This window comes from Condylura cristata, unplaced genomic scaffold (assembly GCF_000260355.1).
Source record: "Condylura cristata isolate star-nosed mole 26May11 unplaced genomic scaffold, ConCri1.0 scaffold00024, whole genome shotgun sequence".
Taxonomy (NCBI): domain Eukaryota; kingdom Metazoa; phylum Chordata; class Mammalia; order Eulipotyphla; family Talpidae; genus Condylura; species Condylura cristata.
In genome coordinates this window covers 12799306-12818219 of record NW_004567125.1, presented here as the reverse complement: position 1 = coordinate 12818219, position 18914 = coordinate 12799306, and the positions used below count along the sequence as shown (strand labels likewise).

The following is an 18914-nucleotide window of genomic DNA, read 5'->3' as shown; positions in this document are numbered from 1 at the left end:
TTAAACTGTATTCAACTGAAAATGTCTTGGAAGTCTCTAGTAGTAGTGCCAGTAATTAGAACATATATTTTAGGATTTTTCATTGAACTCGTCTTTACAAAATGTGAAGAGTTCTCAAATAGTACTTTTTGAGAGTTCCTGGTTTAAGTAGAATAAAATAACTAAAAATTAAATGCAATTTAAATTTTATTTCATTTAAAATTGCCATAGGTAATAAAATTCTACAAGTACAGTAAAAAATTTTATGAATCATAACTTTAATTACTGTCCAAGTTTATATGATTCTGAAAAGGGAAACCCTAATGATTAAAATTATTTATTTTTCAAATTTATTGAATTTTGTTGACTCAAACCAGGTAATTTTTTTTTTCTAAATTTATAGCAAACACCACAGGAAAGGCTTAAGAGATTTAAGTTTCATCATAGTATATGAGAATGCCTGTTAACCTGTTTCCTTATTTATAAAAAAAAAAACAAAAAACAACTTCCTTTTAAGCGCTTGGTATTTTCTAACTATAGTCATTTTTAACACCAACTTAAGGCTTGTCAGATCTCTTTCTGATAGTCAACAGAAGTAAGAGTTACTTGTATTTTACTTGGTAGCTAAGAATTGTTTGGCAGAGAGAAGAAGCATCCTGTGTAGGGAAAGCACCTGTCCTAAGATGCATGATAGAGACTGGTGTTGGGAGAAGGCAGGGCAGGGGGGAGTAGTGAAGGAATGATCAGCTGCAGATGCTGGACTCAGGTTCAAGGAACTTGGGACATTTCTGTATAATTATACCCAGATACTTAAAAACATAAGTAAGGAGATGACAGCACGGAGGAGCAGATGACGTGGGAGTCACTCGAGTGGCATCTTGTCCCTGGCAGAGATAGTTACTGGGTGTTTTGGGGTGAGCGCAGAATGCAGCTCAGGCTGGAGTTCAGGGCATGGCTGCAGGGAGGGTAAGCGCACATATGTTGGGAACGAAGCAGAAATACACTTGAATCCAGCATTCGGTAGGGGACATAGAGCACACTGTAGTTAGGGGTGAATGGGTACATCTTGCATCCAAGGTTCTGAATCTTACTAAAGTCCTTCCAGTCACAGAGTGGAGGCCACTGATAACTTTTCTGACCCTGACAAGAGATTCCGTCAGCATGAACCTCCACAAGGGCCATACCCACATAGTGGGTGTTCTAACCACCTGCTTTCCAGCCTGAGACTTCTTTCCACTTGGGTTTCTTCTTTTATGTGATGGTAAAAATGAGGAAATCCTGTTGCAGAAAATTAGACTGGACTCTGGGAAAGGGGCTGATAGGATTTTGAATTCTTGTGAGTAGGAAGTATAGACTCCACACCGATTGCACTTACCAGTGCAAGAGAGTAAGGAGGGGGAAATCAAGCTATGAAGTGGTTCCTCTTCCTTTCGCCCACTCTTCTAAACTCATTTTTGTTCATTTTTGTTTCCAAAGACTTACCTTCCCCAGCCTGCCATTTGCCCTGACTCTGTGTATAAGCTGATGCTCAGTTGCTGGAGAAGAGACACCAAGCATCGTCCCTCGTTCCAGGAAATCCACCTTCTGCTCCTTCAACAAGGGGATGAGTGACGCCATCAGTGCCTGCGACATTCTGGTGGCCCAGGCCTCCCACAGCACCTACCACTTACCCACACCTGTCACTCCAGCTGGACATTCATGGACCTGAGAGGCGGAGGCTTGTCGCTTTATCTCTCTCTGTCCCTCCTCTCCCTCCACCCCTCCACTCTCAACACCCAGCCAGTATATACTCTTTTGTTTTTTACATTAAATAACTAAAAGAAAAAAATCCTAGGGCAGATGAAATCTAGCAAAGAAGTTTTACTTGATGTACCGAAGTGTTGGATAACAAAGGCTAACAAATTGAGATAATTGATAAAGGTTGTGCATGTGTTTATAAATGTGCAGATGCTGCAATATTTTTCCATGTCACCTTTGAAAAAAAAATTCAGAAGGAAAAACTTGAAGAATACTAGTATGCTCGGAAACAAAATTATGTTCAGGTAAAATACTTGGTACATGCGGAGAAAGTGGTAACAATGATAGTACTAGTCACAGGTGGCTTAGCTTCCTTACTTGACCTGACCTCTGGGCATGTGATACTCTCTGTATTTCCTTCTCTTGTCAATGTTTTGAAAAATACCAGTTTCTTCAAATGGGTGTTTAGATTACTCATGGACCAGGGTCAGAGGTGATGTTTATCTCATGGAAAACATGAAAAATATCTACTATAAGGCTACAGGAAGAAGAATTGCCATTTGCAAATAAAAATAGCTCATGCATGGAAGGATTCTTGAATAGAGCACAGGCATAGGAAAAGTGGTCAGAGGAGGATGGGCAAGGTGTGCTATCATTTATGATTTCTGCAAGGGGACCTCCTTTTTATCCTGTTTGGATGTGTATTTCAGTGAAAATCTGGTTATGGCAATATTTTCGGATGTGTGTTTTATAAGAACCTGTTTGAATCAGTAGTAAATTGTGGGGTTTTGGTCTTTTGATCTGAATTGCCTTTGGGACCTGTGGGCTGGGGGTTGAATTTCTGAGGTGTGACATCTGAAGGGCAGATACAATAAGGAATAGAGCTGTTTTGATGTTCCTGAAGGGTTGATGAGTGAAGGGAAGTAACAAGGAGGTTGAATGCCTTATTAGGAATAGCATAGTTACAAGCAGCATATAGGCTGCCTGCCTCCAGAGGCAAGAAGTCTCTTAGCACTTCAGTGACCTCTTCAGAGATGCAGATACATGCTAAAGAACTGAGCAAAAGGACATGAGCTGTTATACACGAGCTATATGGCTATATAGGATACTGAATGTTCTCCTCACCCTGGCCTTGACCCCAGAGAGGCACAGGCAAGCATAATGCAGACGCTGCCTACTCTACTGCTTTGTAGACACACCCTTCTCCTGGACTTGTGTGAACAAGAGAAGAGAAAGAATGAAGCTCTGTTTTCAGAATTGATGGAAACTGCAGGCAGAGTTTTCCCACAAGGTGGACCCTGAGCTCCACACTGCGCAAATCCTCAGTTTCTGTTTCTGAGGAGAAACAGGAAAAAAAAAAAAAAAAAGATTAAGCTTCCTAAACTGAGAAGAAAGAGCCTGTGTTGGGCTTCTGTTCCCTCACCGAGTCCACTTCAGACAGTCTCTTGGGAACTTGAGAATTTCCCCCATCCAACCTTCAGCATCTTCACTTGACTGAGTACAAATCCCAACCCCCAGGTCTCATTTCATGGGCCTCTTCCCCTAGCAAAGGCCATCTGCTATAGGGGCCCTGAGAACCTGGCTTTCCCAGGACTGACATTGGAGAGATCTTTGGTTTGGGAGCTAAGAGCGCATGGATTTGGGATCTCCAACCCTGTTTCTGCCTCAAGCCAAGTGTGCCATCTTGCAGAAATGAGTTTTCCTGGCTGGGCTTTTGTTTCATTATCTATTAAGTGAGAAAATTGGATTAGTTAGTCTTGAAGCCTCTTCCAGTTCTTCGATGTTCCCTGCTCTTTGGATAATTGGATCTATGATTAATGGGGATTCAATGATGTGGTCATCTGCTCTAAAAATTGTAGTCAGTAAAATAGATCATGCAGTAAGGTAGCTATACTCGAGTAATAGGAAGACTTGCTACTTGTACAGTGCTTTCACATTTACCAAGCGATTGCACATACATTCTCTTATTTGATATGTGCAGCACCAGACATGTTCTCTTATAACTTGGGACCCTAAACCAAGACAATTTCATCAACAAGAGAACTACTAGCAACAGCTTACCCACTACACTCTTCTTTCTACATCAATGCCAGCTTCGTTTATTATTCAGAGTTTTCCAGAAAAACAGAACCAATAGTGTGTGTGCATGTGTGTATATATATGTGTGTATATCGATACATATATATGCATTGTTCCCAGATATACTCATAATCCATATACTTACATGATTTAATATCAGTATATAAGGAATGACTCACATGTTTGTGGAGGCCTAGAAGACCCATAATCTTCCATCTGCAAGCTGGAGACCCAGGAAAACTGGAGGGTGGATGACGTAAGTTCCAAGACCCCTGGCCTCCTGTTCAAGCAGTCATATAGAGACCTAATTCCCTCCTCTTTTTCTTCCATCCAGACTCAACATATTGGGTGATATCATCTGTATGGTGGGGTCAATCTGCTTGACTCATCCACAACTTCAAATCTTAAATCTCATCTGGAAATAGCTTAACAGACACACCCAGAAATAATGTTTATTCTGGGAATTGAATGCCCCAGTCAAGAGAACACATAACCTTAATCATAAAGAAGGGACTTGAAACTGGTTCCCGCAGTCTGTTCTACACACAGTCTGTTGGGCTACATCCATGACTTACAGGACAAGAGAAAATAAAAACCATCCCCTTCCCTTTGCCTTATTTCTTTTTACAATTCTGCCTCAATGCACTTCATTTAATTATATATATATATATATATATATAATTATATTTTAAAAAGACCTGAGTAGTCTGGATTTTCTGGGCCTTGTGTCATAGAAGTAATCTGTTTCAGGTGGCTGTCAAGTATGTCATATCTGAGACAGTGACTTTTCTGGGAAGAGGAAGACTCCATCTTCTGGCATTGAGATGTCTGCATTACAGACACACCTTAACTGTTAGCCTAGTCAGATACACAGAGTTTAACATCACAAATCCAAGAGACCCAACAGTGTCCTGGCCAAGACTTAGTACATAGAATTTAAAAGTTGCTCAAAACTAAATTGGAAGAATGAAGTTAGCACATATTTAGAAATGGAGATAGAAAGATAATTAGAAACCATGGGCCCTTGTTACCTTTGTTGCAAGCTATTTTGTTCATGATATTTGTGAAAAACTTTATGGCCAGATTGTGTTTATGGTGATTAGATTTAAATTTATTTCAGTCTGCTTGGTGCTGATAGCTAGGTCTGAATCTGATGAGCTGCTCCCCAGACACATGAGTGCTCAGGAAAGATCTGGGGTGGAAAGAGCCCCCCAGGGGGCATTTGGTTTTACTACTGTGAAAGGTCACTTGCAAGTGCATAAGACTCTGTAGCACAGAGTGTTTTATGGAGGACAATGAGAGAAGAAGAAATGCATGAGCAGGTGATTGAGTGATGGGAAGGGGGTCTGAAAAAGAGGTTGCATAAAAAGAGGGTGATGGTAAATGGACAGTGATATGGTCAAAGCCAGCAAGGTCCACAGGAAGAGCTGCTGAGGCTGCTTTCCAAAAGATGATCACAGATCTCTGAGGAAGGATGTGAAAAAGGGTGGGAAAAGTAAGTGTGTTGAAGATAAAGGATGCATAGGTAAGGAGAAAAGACATTCTGGATGATAAAGATGATGAAAACACTAATCAAAAATGAAAGTTCAGGTGCAGGGTGTGAAAGGGAAGGAGACTTTTCCAAGTTTTTAGAAAGGGCAAGTGGCTCATACAAGAACACAGCAGCCATCAGGGAATGAACTTTTCATTTCTGAGGCAGTGGGAGAAGGAGGCAAGCTGCACTTTGTGTCACCCACATAAGCAAGAGGCATTTATGGTGGTAAGGAAGCAACTGTGCCTGAACTAGACTTGTTTTTCTGAGTGCTTCTTTGGAATGACACCAAGAGATGAAAACTTTATGGTGATTCTCGCATCTCGGTGTTCCTGCTCTCGGTTCTGTTAATGAAATCCATTTCACATAATGCCCATCATTGCTAAGCCTAGGAAGGTTACGGGGGGACAATGAAACACGAGGCTTCAGTTAGATAAGTTGAATCTCATTTGATGCCTGCACAATGAGGTACAAGCCATGTTGAAGCCATGTGTCCTTCTGGTCTCCTCCAGGCTTCTCTCAAGAAAGCTATGATGTGGAGTAAAGCCATGTGTTTTGAGTAAAGCAGAACAGAGAAGGGGAAATGTCTGAAAGTGGGAAGAGATGAAGATGCTCCAAGGAAGCATCCTAAAACAGAACAGCATCTGGTTTGCCCAAAACTACAAAAAAGGAGAAGAAAATCAGTTAAGATTTAAATTACTCCCAAGATATGGCTAGTCAATCCTTGTCCCTAAATTATAGACCTGGAACTTTTGCGCTGTTGGTGTTTTCAGTGGGACCTCTGACATCTGACCATCTGGTCTCTAAGTGTTGCTAGACGTTGTGTATCCAGATATCTACTGGAAAATCCTTTTGTATGGAAATAGGCCATTTTTATAAACACAGGAATCTGTTTTCCATTTGGCAATGCTGAATTGATAGGAAGAGAAGAGAATGGTTAATGGTGACTTCATTTCTGGCTTTTGGAGTTGACTGCTACAATTAGATTCATTGTTTGGTGGTAGACAGAAGGGGTCATTCTGCTGTTGCTGTATCCTTTTTCTAAATTGTTATTTTGAAGTAATTTAAGATTCACAAGAAGTTGCAACACTAATACAGAGTAGCTTTACCACTTACCCAGACTTTCCCTCACTGATAGAGTAACTGTAGTCCATTTTCAAACTCAGAAAATGAACATCGTGTTAATAAGATTAACTCAACCACCAATTACTCAGATTTCACAAGTTTTAATGGTTACTCATATAGTTTTTGGATTTTCTAAGCCTGATTTGTAACTTGGCCTTACTTGGATGCAAAAGGAAAAAGACACACTCTGGATACTACCCTGTCAGATTCTAAAGAAAACAAATGAATACGTTCCTTTATTAATGAGCAGTATCCTGTGCAGGTAATGTCTACATTTTCTGACTAGTTTGTTTTTGTAGAATCTGGACAATTCCAAGAATCCAAAGAGGAATAAGCAACACAAAAGACAATTAGACAGCTGTCATAGCTTGTTGGCTAGATGGTTGAGCAGAAAAAATTCTAGATGGTTCCTGTACTTTCTATGAGTGAGTTAGAGTTGTAGATTAGTTGTAGAGAAGTTTCATTCAGAAGTACTTATCTTTAAATAGAGTAACAACCAGATTGGACCATATTTAACGCAGACACAACCAAAACCTGGGGAGGTGAAACTCCATTTTTGTTAATTTACAGCTTTGAGATTTGGGGTGGCATTTTTAAGCTGCCCTTTTTACAGGTTACAATGTCAGAGCTGTGTTCATGCTGCACAGCCCAGGTCCCTTGCAACTCCTCTCACAGAGTGAGCATGTAATAAACATTTGCTATATGTTATCTGAGTGAATAAGAGCTAGAAAGCCTCATTCAAGGGTTGGCAGGCAATTCCTGGGGTGGATTTAGGGAGAATTGCTTTGCTTATAAAATGTAAAGGCAGTATTTTCAACTGAGAAAAGAGAAAAAAGTGCCAAACTGTATATCCTCCATTTACATATTTTCTGATTGTGAAGTCAACTATGGAAATACCTGACTCTTTGAGGTACTTAGATAGCAATACCTGGAAGAATAAGAATCAGATTCTGACCACAAACCCAGCCTATTTGAACCTACGTTTACGTTTCTCCTGCAGACACCAGTCAATAACTTTACGGGCCTCTGAAGGAGGATAGCCTGCCTAGCCACATTAACAGTTACATATAAAGGAAAAATATGCATAGGAAAAGCACACTCACTTTGAGTGAAAAACTGTTTTCTTTATAAGAGGCTTGGAAATTATTGAGTTTGGAGGACTTCTCTAAACACTTCAAGAGTTTGTAACCTAGCCTATGAATCTATGTCCTTTTCTAGTCACAATACCCTGTTGTTCTACCCTCTCGTTTGATAGTTCTTTGTGAGGATTGAATTTCTGAAGCAATGTGCACACTCCCCCCAAGTAGAAGAAACAGTGGGGCCTCATTCTGCAGGCTTTGGAGGATGATGTGTCTTGTCAAGGGGTAAATAGAAAACTGATTTAATTTCTGCGTACACCTATCATAGCATTCCAAAATAGAAGACATAAAAGTTCTCTGTATTAGAAAAAGAAACGAGTACCAATTGTATATTTTCTTTTCTTTATTTATTCTCTGTAAGTCTGTCAGATGATAATTGTAAATAACAATGATTAAAGAAATAAGCTACTGATGGATCTTTCTTTGTGTGTAAGTAACACCAGCTCTGAGCATTGTTGCTCTTACTCTTTACATCTTCACATCTTTTGGAGAGAAGAGAAGGGGTGTGAGGACAGAGCAGAAGTTATGTGGTGTGGACCTTATATTCTCAGGACATCCGACAGGATTATTTGCCCACATCTTTAGCATCTTCATTGACTGTTCATTGGAAGAAAAGCATTGTGGACTCTGGTGTACCCAAGCATACCAGAGCCTGGGGTTTTTTAAATTCATGTTAGTTCAGTTCTAGGGGATGTAGCCCCAAAGTAATTGGGACCCTTTATTGCTGACTTTACAAAGTTGTCTTGATATACAGAAATCCCAATATGGTTTGCTCAACAGTGCTCATGCATACAAAAAGCAAAACAAAAACAAAACATAAACTATGACTAAGCAGAATATAAACAAGAACATTCAGGTTTTATAATGAAGATTAGGATAAAACAATCATGACAATATACTTCTTACCTGGTCTCTAAAGAATAAGCTCCCTCGCCGGGTATTGAACTCGTGCTGCAGTGGCTTTGGTGAGCTTCATAATGTGGTGCTTTAACCCACTGTGCCACCAGAGAGAGCCCGAACTTATATTTTTTAATATGATGGCTATGATAGATAAGAGAATTGACACCTACTCTCAATGAGTAACCAGAGGACTCATGGATGCCTTCTCTGACCCCTACATGCCCAGTTTGATTCTGGGACAAAAGGTCAGGGGTTCAAGTATTTGTGGTGAAAGTGAGGTTGGGAACAAAGCAGGAAAAAATGGAGAGCAGAGATGTTCAAAGAGTTATGATTATATTGTCAACACCTATTGCCAAAGCTGCAAGGTGGGAACAGGTGACCACAAGTGTCCATGTGTAACATGACATAGATATGTGTTATATCTGTGTACAAATACATAATTTTTGACTGAGGACAGAGATTTCTCTTATATTTTAACTGACAACTTGGATGAATATATTTTGTTAAATGATGAAGACAGGCACACAAATTTATCTCCATTTATAACTTTATTTTTGAAAAAGAAATGTGCATACTTATACTATCCTCTGGTCTTTATTATAGAAAAATAATTTCTTCAGCAGAAATAACATATGACCTCTTACTACTAGTGAGAGTAAATTCCCATTCTCAAATGTTTTTTTGGACCAGGGTTGCATGGATAATGAGTTGAGAGAAGATGGATGAAGGATATCTAAAGAAAAGCTACATAGGGCCATTAGCAACTGTTTTTCTGCCCTGGTTTGCAAAACAGAAATAAATTAGCTCTGGATTGGTTTATAAGGATCCAGAATGCTCTGACATGCGGAGGAGGAGTGTAGCTACAGTTCCTTTTATTCAGCTATGTTCACCTTAGGACTGTTCCAGCCACCAAAAAAGAAAGCAAAGACTGGTTACAAGGTTTAGATAGAGGTAAATATATTAGATAGTAAACAGTCGATTGTAGATCTGCAGTTATTACTACTTTGATTAAGGAGTAGGTTTTTCAGGAAGAAATGTTCTTCTAGTATCCAGGAAAATAGCTCATGAACAACACAAACTCAGTAGGACCAGCTTGGGCTGATAAATGCCATGTTTGTCTATTAATCAAAGTATGTATGACTGTTAGAGTTGTACTCTGCATGTGGTATTTTTAAAATACAAAATTGATCTCTGTTGTCATTAACAGAGCTCTGATCTCCTGATCTCTCGGGCTCCTCTAACAGTTCAATCCATCTTTGAAGGTCACAGAAGCAACTTTAATAGAAGGATGGAAGCTGAGATGAAGATATCCTCACTTGGCTTGGACATCATGGTGGAAAGATAGACAAACACCACAACTCCGTGTACACTCTCTAATATATTCCTTTTCCACATAACTTCTGAATGTTCAGATACTTTAAAAGGATGCTCTGGATCTAGATTCTAAATATGGGGATTAACTTTAGGAATTTCAGAAAGTATTGCTAAATTGTGGTCACTTTAAGAGTTAAAAGTGGAATAATGGGCTGACTGAGTTCTAGTCAAATAATAATAAAGACTTTTTGATTAGGAAACTGGTGTTCAGATTATTCTTTAAATCTAGTTGTACTGGTATAAGATAAATAACTGATCACTAAACTAGTTGATACAAAAATAACCAAAACCTCTAGGATATTCAAAGCCCAATATAAATGAAGGTAGTCTCTCATCATTCAAGGTTCAATGATGGTCATAAATAATTACAATTTTGAAAGAGGCCACAGCATAGGTTAAAGTATGTTCAGTAGAACTTGATACACAATATGCAGCATTGGACCTAGACAGGTGAGTAAAGAAACCTGGCAGAAGCATTAGAGATTTTAGAATAGTTTGGCAGAATATTCTTATTTTCGTTGAACATGAAACACAAAAGAAAGTGGTGTTTGTTTCTTGTATGCCATTTGCTTTTTATTTCATTTTTTCCTAGCAATTCATTTTTATTGTACCTTCCAAAAGTATACTTCTGGCATGGCTTAGAAAAACAAAATCTGTCCTTTACCAAGAATTTGAGAAGCATCGAAGTGGAAGGTTATAGCACTCAAATCATACTGTCCTATTAAGTTCTTTTCCTCAGATTATTTTTATTTGGCGTCGGGGTGGGCTCTGGAGCCAGAAGTTAGGTAGTAAAGTGATAACAGTATCTGCACATCTAGAAAGGAGCGAAAAACTAATGATAACGTCCAAACTTTAACTCCTAGACTCAAACCTTCTCCCCAAAGTAAAGAGATCTGATGCGCAAGTCCTGAGACTTGCCTGCAACGAAGTGTGGCTCTGAGGAGGCAGGACTTAGAGCCCGTGTGTGCCAGCCCCAGTAATCGGTGCGGTGCGGGGAAGCAACCGCTAGCACCAAGGTCGTCTCCGGCTCCGGGGTGGGCAGGGACACCTGCGCCGCGGAGGGGCGAGGAGAGTCCGGATTGGCTCGCGTTTCTACGTCACGACGTCCCGCCCCTCGGTCTATCTCACCTCACTCCCGGGACTCCCACAGGGCTGGAGGAAGGCGCTAGCGATTGGAGGACCGAGCGTGGCGTTGATGACGCAAGGGGAGGCGTGCCCTCGGGGGCCTATTGGAGGGCGGGCTGGGCGTGGGCGTGGCCGCGGCTGTGGCGGGATGGACCGGGCGGGTCCTTTGCCCTGAGACTGCTTAGGTCTGAAGCGCTGGAGCTGCGGTTGGGCCTACTGCGGGGTTGTCCATCATCGTCATGTCTCTGCGGAAAGTGGTTCTGGTCACTGGGGCGAGCAGGTAGGGCCGGTCGTGACGGCGAACCCGGGGTCCGAAGCCCCAGAAAGTCGAAGCTGAGAAGTCCTGTTGCCGGTGTCAACAGGGATCCAGGGGGGGCTCTGGCCGGTTCCCTGTCGCTCTTCTTCACGCCCCTACCGCGCGGGTGGGTGCTTGGCCCTAGTGTTCAGTAAACACGAGAGTTTAAATCAGAAAAGCTAGAGCCCTGCTAACATATAGGTGTCTCTTTGACGGCAGAAAAAGAGCGCTTTCCTGTGTTTTTTGCTCCTCCTCACCTTTGACCTCTTAACGTTTTACTAAGGGCACCTGGCACTTTTATCCTGACCTTAATGCCACCGTGTTCCAGTTATTTATCTGTGCACAACGTGTGCAGAAGAAACTAAGCAAAGCATTTTTCTTCCTGTGGCATTTGGAGTTCTTGAGAGCTTAAAGCAGAAGTTATGTTCAATGTCTATTAAAAATAAATCGACCTTCAGTTATCTGGCCGTGTTCACATTAACTAAGCCAGCGTGGTAGTTGTCTGTGATTGGCAGTTTTCTAGTGTGTCCTGTCGTGAGTGACTTTAAGACTCGCTGCTTCTAAGTTGAAGTTGCTTCAATACGTCAGAATTGAGGATAAATATATTCCAATCTCTATTGAAAGCCCAACAGATACCTGGTGGTGCCAGGCTTTGGGGTGGGAATAGGGGAAGGGGGGTGACCCTTTGCCTGTAACCAGCTCAAGTATGGAAGAGAACTTATTTGTCCATCTTTTCATTGCATCTGACTGCTGACCACAGCGCTGTGTGTCGTCACAGTGTTCTTTTTGAAATATAGGTTTGTTGTAGACAAGTTCTCACAAACTGTGATGTTAAGCAAACTGAGGTAGATTGAAACCAGGTCCTCAGATAATATCTTTTGTCCTTTCCATCAACGTCTGCTGGAATTCTTTTTTGATCATCAGTGTTATAACAAAATGATGTCAAACAAAATGACTTTGTTTGAGCACCTGCTTTAGGTTTTTCAGAGCCTTGGGCTCACTCCCTGTTTTCTTGTTCTCCAGCTTATATTTCCTCTTCCTTTTATTCTCTTAATAATGCTGAGTTCTTCTCTTTCTGTTAGTTATTTGATCATAGTAGTTGAGAGGGACTTGTACCTCTTGCTATGTTACTGATGCCTCTTCTTGAAAGATTCATCCATTCCTTATCAGGAATTTCTGATGCTCTTGACAGTGGCAGTGATACCAACAGGTAGCAGAGTCTTTGTCTTTGGGAAATATAGACAGCAAAGTAAAATATGCACATAATAAACAGCCCCCCAAATTCAGTTTTCAACATTTCCTGGTGATGAATTGAATCATTTTCACGAGAGACATAATAACAGTGAAAATGACTAGCAGGAAAAACTCTACTTGTAAAGAAATACTAGTGGACAACTCTTATCTTGCAGTGCAGCTACTGTGTCATTGAGCTTTTGCAGAATGAGAGAAACACAAGTGATATTACAGTGGTGGGGGCCCCCCTTTTTGAAATGCTTGTTGAGCTCTTTTCTATCTTCCCCTGCTCCTGATTGGAGTGCAAGGTAAGAGAATGGTTTTGAGAACCAGAAAGAAATGCTCCTTTTGGGATGCCATCTCAGTTAATCATGTTCTGTGTCTGGATTGTCTTTAGTGGTGTTGGCCTCGCTCTCTGCAAGCGGCTGCTGGAGGAAAACGACGAACTTCACTTATGCTTGGCATGCAGGAACATAAGCAAAGCAGAGGCTGTCCAAGCCTCTTTGTTGGCTGCTTACCCCAATGCTGAGGTCTCCACTGTACAGGTGGATGTCAGCAACTTGCACTCAGTGTTCCGGGCTTCCAAGGAGCTTAAGCAAAGGTATGGTTTGATGACAGGGCTTTTCTTGTGTAACTGCACAACATAATGATTAATCATTATGAAAGAACAGGCAAACCTGGGGGAAAAAAAAAGAAACAAGTGCAGGATCTGTGTAGTCACTGCTTGGCCTCAGTACTACTAAGGAGGCCAGGAGGCAAGTACTGACACTGAAAAAACTGAGGAAATGAGTAATGGGCCAAAGAAGGTCAGTTTGGTCTAGAACTTGCCTTCTTCTCAGGGATTTTCCCTCCCAGGCCAGTAAAGGTTATTTCCATCTGTACTTAGGCATGTTAATAGGCATTTGGTGAATATTTAGTGTGTAACAGAATAGAGTTAATGGAAGTAGTGTAACTTCCTACAGAGGGTGCACAAAGTTGCATATAAGAGCACCATGTACATTTCTGGGGACAGAGGGCACGCTTTTCTTTTCTTTTTAATTCTCAGAGGAATTTATGATCCAGAAAGGTGAAATTCCATGCTCTAGTTCATGCTGAGCCCCAGCGTACTTTTCAAATATTTTTTAAATTGAGGCCTCTAGGAAACAATCTGTTTTATTTCTTTGGCGGGTAAAAGGAATAGAAACAAAGTCCTCCTTAGTGAAGAGTAATACTTTGCATTTTTTCTTTCTATGAATTGGATGCCACATGCATTTCTCTGTTCCAAATGCACAAGTGACAAAGTGAAGGTAGAATTTGGTTTTCTTTACCTCAGCTCTGCTCATTGTAGCCTTAGCCCTCGGTGAGGTGGTTCCTCTCTTCTCTACTGCTGAGCTCCCAAAATTTTCCACCGTATCATCTTTCTACAAAACTGAATTTTTTCGGTCCCACATGTCCTATTCCATAACTCAGAGTCTCTGAGTCCTTGAAACTGCACAGGAAGCATGGCTCCTGCACAGGAAGCATGGCTCCCACATGTCCTATTCCATAACTCAGAGTCTCTGAGTCCTTGAAACTGCACAGGAAGCATGGCTCCTGAGTCAGGAGAACAGTAATGAAGTATTTTATGGGTTAAAAAATGGTTAGACATAAGAAAGAGTGATAGCTGCTGTCACTGAATTGTTGATGTGCATAAATAAAATTTCTCAATGTTTAAGAAAAAGAAAACTAAATAAAGTAGCAGTGTTCTGATGTGTTATGCAGTCCCTTTAATTTGCTTTACCATCTTTTTGGTCCAGAAAGTGTTTTCTGTGTTTATAGGCCTTCTTTATTCTAGTTATCTTAAAGAAAATTGATGATCTTGTTTTGTTTTTTTTCCCCTGCAGGTTTCAGAGATTAGACTATGTATATCTAAATGCAGGGATCATGCCCAAACCACAGCTCAATGTCAAAGCACTTTTCTCTAGCCTCTTTTCAAGGTAATTTCCACTTTCTAAATAAACTAATTAGAAGGAAGGTGTTTATTTTTCTGCCTAGTGCTACCCTTGGTTCATTAAGTTGGGGGGATGTGGAAGTTGAGAAAATTGAAGACCAGGAGGCTTTGTTGCAGCCATGTTGTGAAAGGAAAGCATTCCACTTTGTGGGAAGGGCTGCAAGGCTATGGTGTCAGGCCTGCAGGATGTTTCAAATGGTTGGATGTTCCAGGTCGGTTTTTGGTCTTACTGAATGTATCAACCAAACTAGACAAGTTGTCAGTGAGCCCCCAATACCCAGAAAGGCTAATTTGGAAGTGTTTCCCAACTGCAATCAGGGATCCTGACCAGTAGGCTAGGAAAATACACAGGACTAATGAACTTCCTGAAGTCTCAATATACATCAGTACAGTGGCTTCCAAAAATGCTTACCCACACCTACAATAAAAAATAAATCTTAAAAAAAAAATAAGTAAATCTTATTTTGTGTTTCAGTATATTCTTCTCATGCTGTGTACTACTTATAACAATGCTGCATTTGATTTCTTCTCTTAAAATGCACACTCAATAGCCCACATTGGTCTTGATCTACTAAATGGAGATTATAGGAGAACACTGTATTGGGGAGGAATACCCACTTAAAAGAAAAATAGCCCACTTTGTTCAGCAGTTAGACATTAGCTTCTGCGAGGTCTGACCTTTTCACCTTGACATAGCTGTTTTTGCTTCAGAGCAGCTCACCTGTAACTTGTTTTTGATGAAGCAGTCCTGGCACAAAGAATTTTAGCAGCAGGCTTCTGAGACACCTAGTTCATGTTGATAGTGTGAACTCTTAGGTATGTAAGACTTCTGTGGATTGGGGGTATGGAAACATTTTTGCATCTTAATTAATACTCAGGTAGCTCACACTAAGAATAGATGTTTTTATTCCTTTACAGAGTCAAGGCAGCAGAGAACACCTCTTTACTCAAGAATGCTTTTTTTTTTTTTATAAAAGATTTATTTATTTATACATACAGAACTGGGGTACAGGCCAGAGGTGGAGGGGCAGTGAGAGGCTTCACCAGAGTCAGAGTGGGGAGCAGAACAGGCAGATCGACGAAGTACACTGCTGAGGGGAGCAGCGGGCGGGTCAGGAGAGGTCTGCCACACCATGTGGTCACCTCCGGGGCCGGCGGGAATCGAACTCATGCGGAAGTGGCTTTAGATTCTCAGTGCAGTGCTTTAACCCGCTGCGCCACCAGGGAGGGCCCACTCAAGAATGCTTTTAATTCACAGTTTCTTTTGCCATTTCAGAAAAGTGATTCACGTGTTCTCCACTGCGGAAGGACTGTTAACCCAGTGCGAAAAGGTCACTGCAGATGGTCTCCAAGAGACGTTTGAAACTAACGTCTTTGGCCACTTTATCCTGGTAAAAAGACTGAGCTTATAATAAGCTAACACAGTACCGGGGGCCTAGGTCCTGCATGAATCTGTCACAGGGTTGTTTTGTTACACTCTCAAGTTTATGACTACCATTAAATCTTTGACTATTAAGTAGAACGATCACTCTGCTTTTTGAAAACATTCCTTCCCTAAAGTATTGGTTGATTTTCTTTTGACATCAACTCTGGAGAAGCAGAAGGGAATGCACAAGTATTATCTATCAGAAACATGCCGAATCCAGATTTAATCTTGTGTTATGATTTGGCCTGACCGTATTTGGCTTATTCGTTGCAGGCATGCATTGTATAGGTTTCCTCTCACATTTTCCTTTCATAAACTTTTTGTTTTAGAATGTTTGAGAATTGTTGCAAAATATAATAATACAGAGAATCCTTACCAGTTTTCCCTATTTTTAACATTCTGCAATAGTATGATTCATATGTTACACCTAGTGAAACATATGGAACATCATTATAAACTCAAGTTTATAATTTATATCAAATTTATATCAAATGTCCTTTCTAAGTTCTGGGATGACATCAAGCTACCACATTACATTAATTATCAAGTCTTAAACTCCCTTGATGGTGAGACTTCTCCATGCTTTCGAAGGACCTTGACAATTTTGAGGATTACAGCTCGGGTATTTTGTAGATGTGTCTCTTCATTGGGACTTGTCTGATGTTTTCCTCATGGTTCACTAGAGTAATGTGTTTTGGGGAGGAAGCCCATTGGTAAAGTACCCTTCTCATCACTTCAGATCACTGTCAAATTATTCATTACTGTGGATGTTAACTTTGATTACTTCAATTGAGCCCTCATCTGCTTGGTATTTTCACTATCAAATTATGCCTTTTCCTTCTCCCTTTATTTGCTCTCTTCTTTGGGGAAGAGGAGACTATGGGTAATCAGTATGGGTCTTCTCTGGTGGATTTGTTACATAAATTTTTGGATTTTTTTTTTTCTGCAAGGGTAATTTGCCTATTCCATTTATTTTTTTTAATGAAATAGTTTATTGATTGATCAATTATATGCCAGTGAAGCTGAAAAATTATATTCATATGGATTCATGGATATGTTTTTTCTACTTTGAGTTATAAATAGTACTTTATGTTATTTGCTCTGATTGTTTCAGTTTTGACCATTGGAGCTCTTTTAGTTAGATCCTGTATATTTATGACAAACCCTCATCATTGGGGTTTTCCATTTTTGTTTTTGTTTTGAGCCCGCCAAAACTCTGCAAATACTTCAGATTCATCTTCTATGTCTGCTGACTCAAACCTAGAATCAGCCATATCTCTAAGGAGCTCTAGTTTCTTTTATCAAGACCTGGGCATTCATTGCTATGGAGATAATCAGTTGCTTCTAGATGTTTGCAACTAAAAGAGCAAGGAAATAGATGTTCAGACTAACCTATGTACCTGTCAATATTTGTATGTGTAGCTATATACAACTTTATTAAGTTCAAGTGAGTTCACACTGGCGTGTCTAATTCTGATTCACTATAACATGGATTTCTCTTTACTGTCCCCTTTTGACAATAAAACTTGTTAAATTCTACTATACATATATAGTGGTTTCATGGTTGTTACCCTACTTTCCCAGCAGGCATTGATCCATTTTGCTTTTTTTTCATCACTCAGATTCAGGAACTGGAAACCCTTCTGTGTCACAGTGAGAGCCCATCTCGGGTCATTTGGACGTCTTCTCGCAATGCAAGGAAGTCCAACTTCAGCCTTGAGGACTTCCAGCACAGCAAAGGCCAGGAGCCCTACAGCTCTTCCAAATATGCTATTGACCTTCTAAGCTTGGCTTTGAACAGAAACTTCAACCAACGGGTGAGGTCTTTCTCAGCGATATGAAAACAGCAGGGTGGTGGCTTCAGCACTACGGTCAACATCTAGTAACGTGGCCAGCACGCTTAACTATCAGTTTAGAAGCTGTGATATATTATCCTGAGCAGGGTTGCCCTGAGGATACATATAACAGGAGTAAGATTGTTAGTTAATATATATGAAGGTGTTAGGGCAGAGACATTAGTGCCTGACCTTTTATGTATATTTGGTTCATTCATCTTTCTGTCATTTTTCAAGAGTGATTATGTGACGGAACTAACTGTACCGAAAGCAGCTGAAAGTACTTGCTATGCTATGTCTATGTGTCATTTAGTACCTTTCTGCCACAGAGGTAGGGCTGAATGCTCCTTTTTCATATGAAGACACCACCTTTTGCAGTGTCAGTGATGTGTCAGTGATGCAGAGAGTACATAACTAGAAAATGATGGCGCACAGTTGGGTCTGAATGTAACTTGGGTTTTCTCACTTGACTGTGTGCTCCCAGGATTGACCATGTCAGATGTTATAGGAGAGTTACAAACCTTCTGAAGAGTGGTGATCTTTGGTGCAACCCCAGAGCTCTGTCTGTGTGAGGTTCTGAGTTTGGAGGCTATTAGGAGATGGCAACTCGTGTCAATCCCTGTGTCTCAGTGGTCTGGAGCTTCATTGTTTCTTTGGGAAGGATTTTTGGTCCATAGTGATGATGAGCCTGGTCTCTTGACTTATTTCAGAGGATTATTGGTAAATTAAGCCTCTCTCAGGAATTAGATCTGTGTTATGTACCACACTGGATACAGGAAGAAAAGCATCAGTAGATAGGTGGTGGTCTATCTAGTAAACTGTTAGACTGGAGCATCCTACTTTTTTTTTTTTTTTTTACTAATGTAATAGGGTTGACAGTCACCCACATATCTCTGGTGTTACCTGAAACACTTGCTTCCAGCACACAGGCCATGAAGGCTTGGGTGTCTTTTTTACATTTTTTTTTTCCATCTCAATTGTAATCCCCGCGGGTTTCCCATCACTAAGTCACCCGTGTGCCATCACCATAATCCCGTGCACTTCCCTTCCCACCCCCCCGTTTTTGATCCCATTCCCCACTCCACCCCCGCAAAATGTCTCTGGTATGTGGTTGTTCATTATTCTTGTTATTTTCTCGCCTCCAGACCAGGTCTTTTATTGGGTGTT

General features: G+C 40.7%; 2 protein-coding genes across 3 annotated transcripts in view; both read left to right on the top strand.

Moving 5' to 3' along the window:
- Positions 1-4431, top strand: part of DDR2 (discoidin domain receptor tyrosine kinase 2) — a 125800-nt gene extending 121369 nt beyond the window's left edge. For both annotated transcript variants that reach the window (XM_012729202.1, XM_004688428.2), the window contains one exon: positions 1456-4431. In XM_012729202.1, the coding sequence (XP_012584656.1) occupies positions 1456-1590 (135 nt within the window). In that variant the 3' untranslated portion in view covers positions 1591-4431. The remainder of the gene's footprint in view (positions 1-1455) is intronic.
- A 6718-nt stretch (positions 4432-11149) lies between these two features.
- The window catches only part of HSD17B7 (hydroxysteroid (17-beta) dehydrogenase 7), a 17312-nt gene continuing 9547 nt past the window's right edge, over positions 11150-18914 (top strand). Inside the window, exons 1-5 of the mRNA XM_012728857.1 lie at positions 11150-11269; positions 12915-13118; positions 14380-14472; positions 15763-15877; positions 17535-17729. Coding sequence (XP_012584311.1) covers positions 11229-11269; positions 12915-13118; positions 14380-14472; positions 15763-15877; positions 17535-17729 — 648 coding nt within the window. The 5' untranslated portion in view covers positions 11150-11228. The remainder of the gene's footprint in view (positions 11270-12914; positions 13119-14379; positions 14473-15762; positions 15878-17534; positions 17730-18914) is intronic.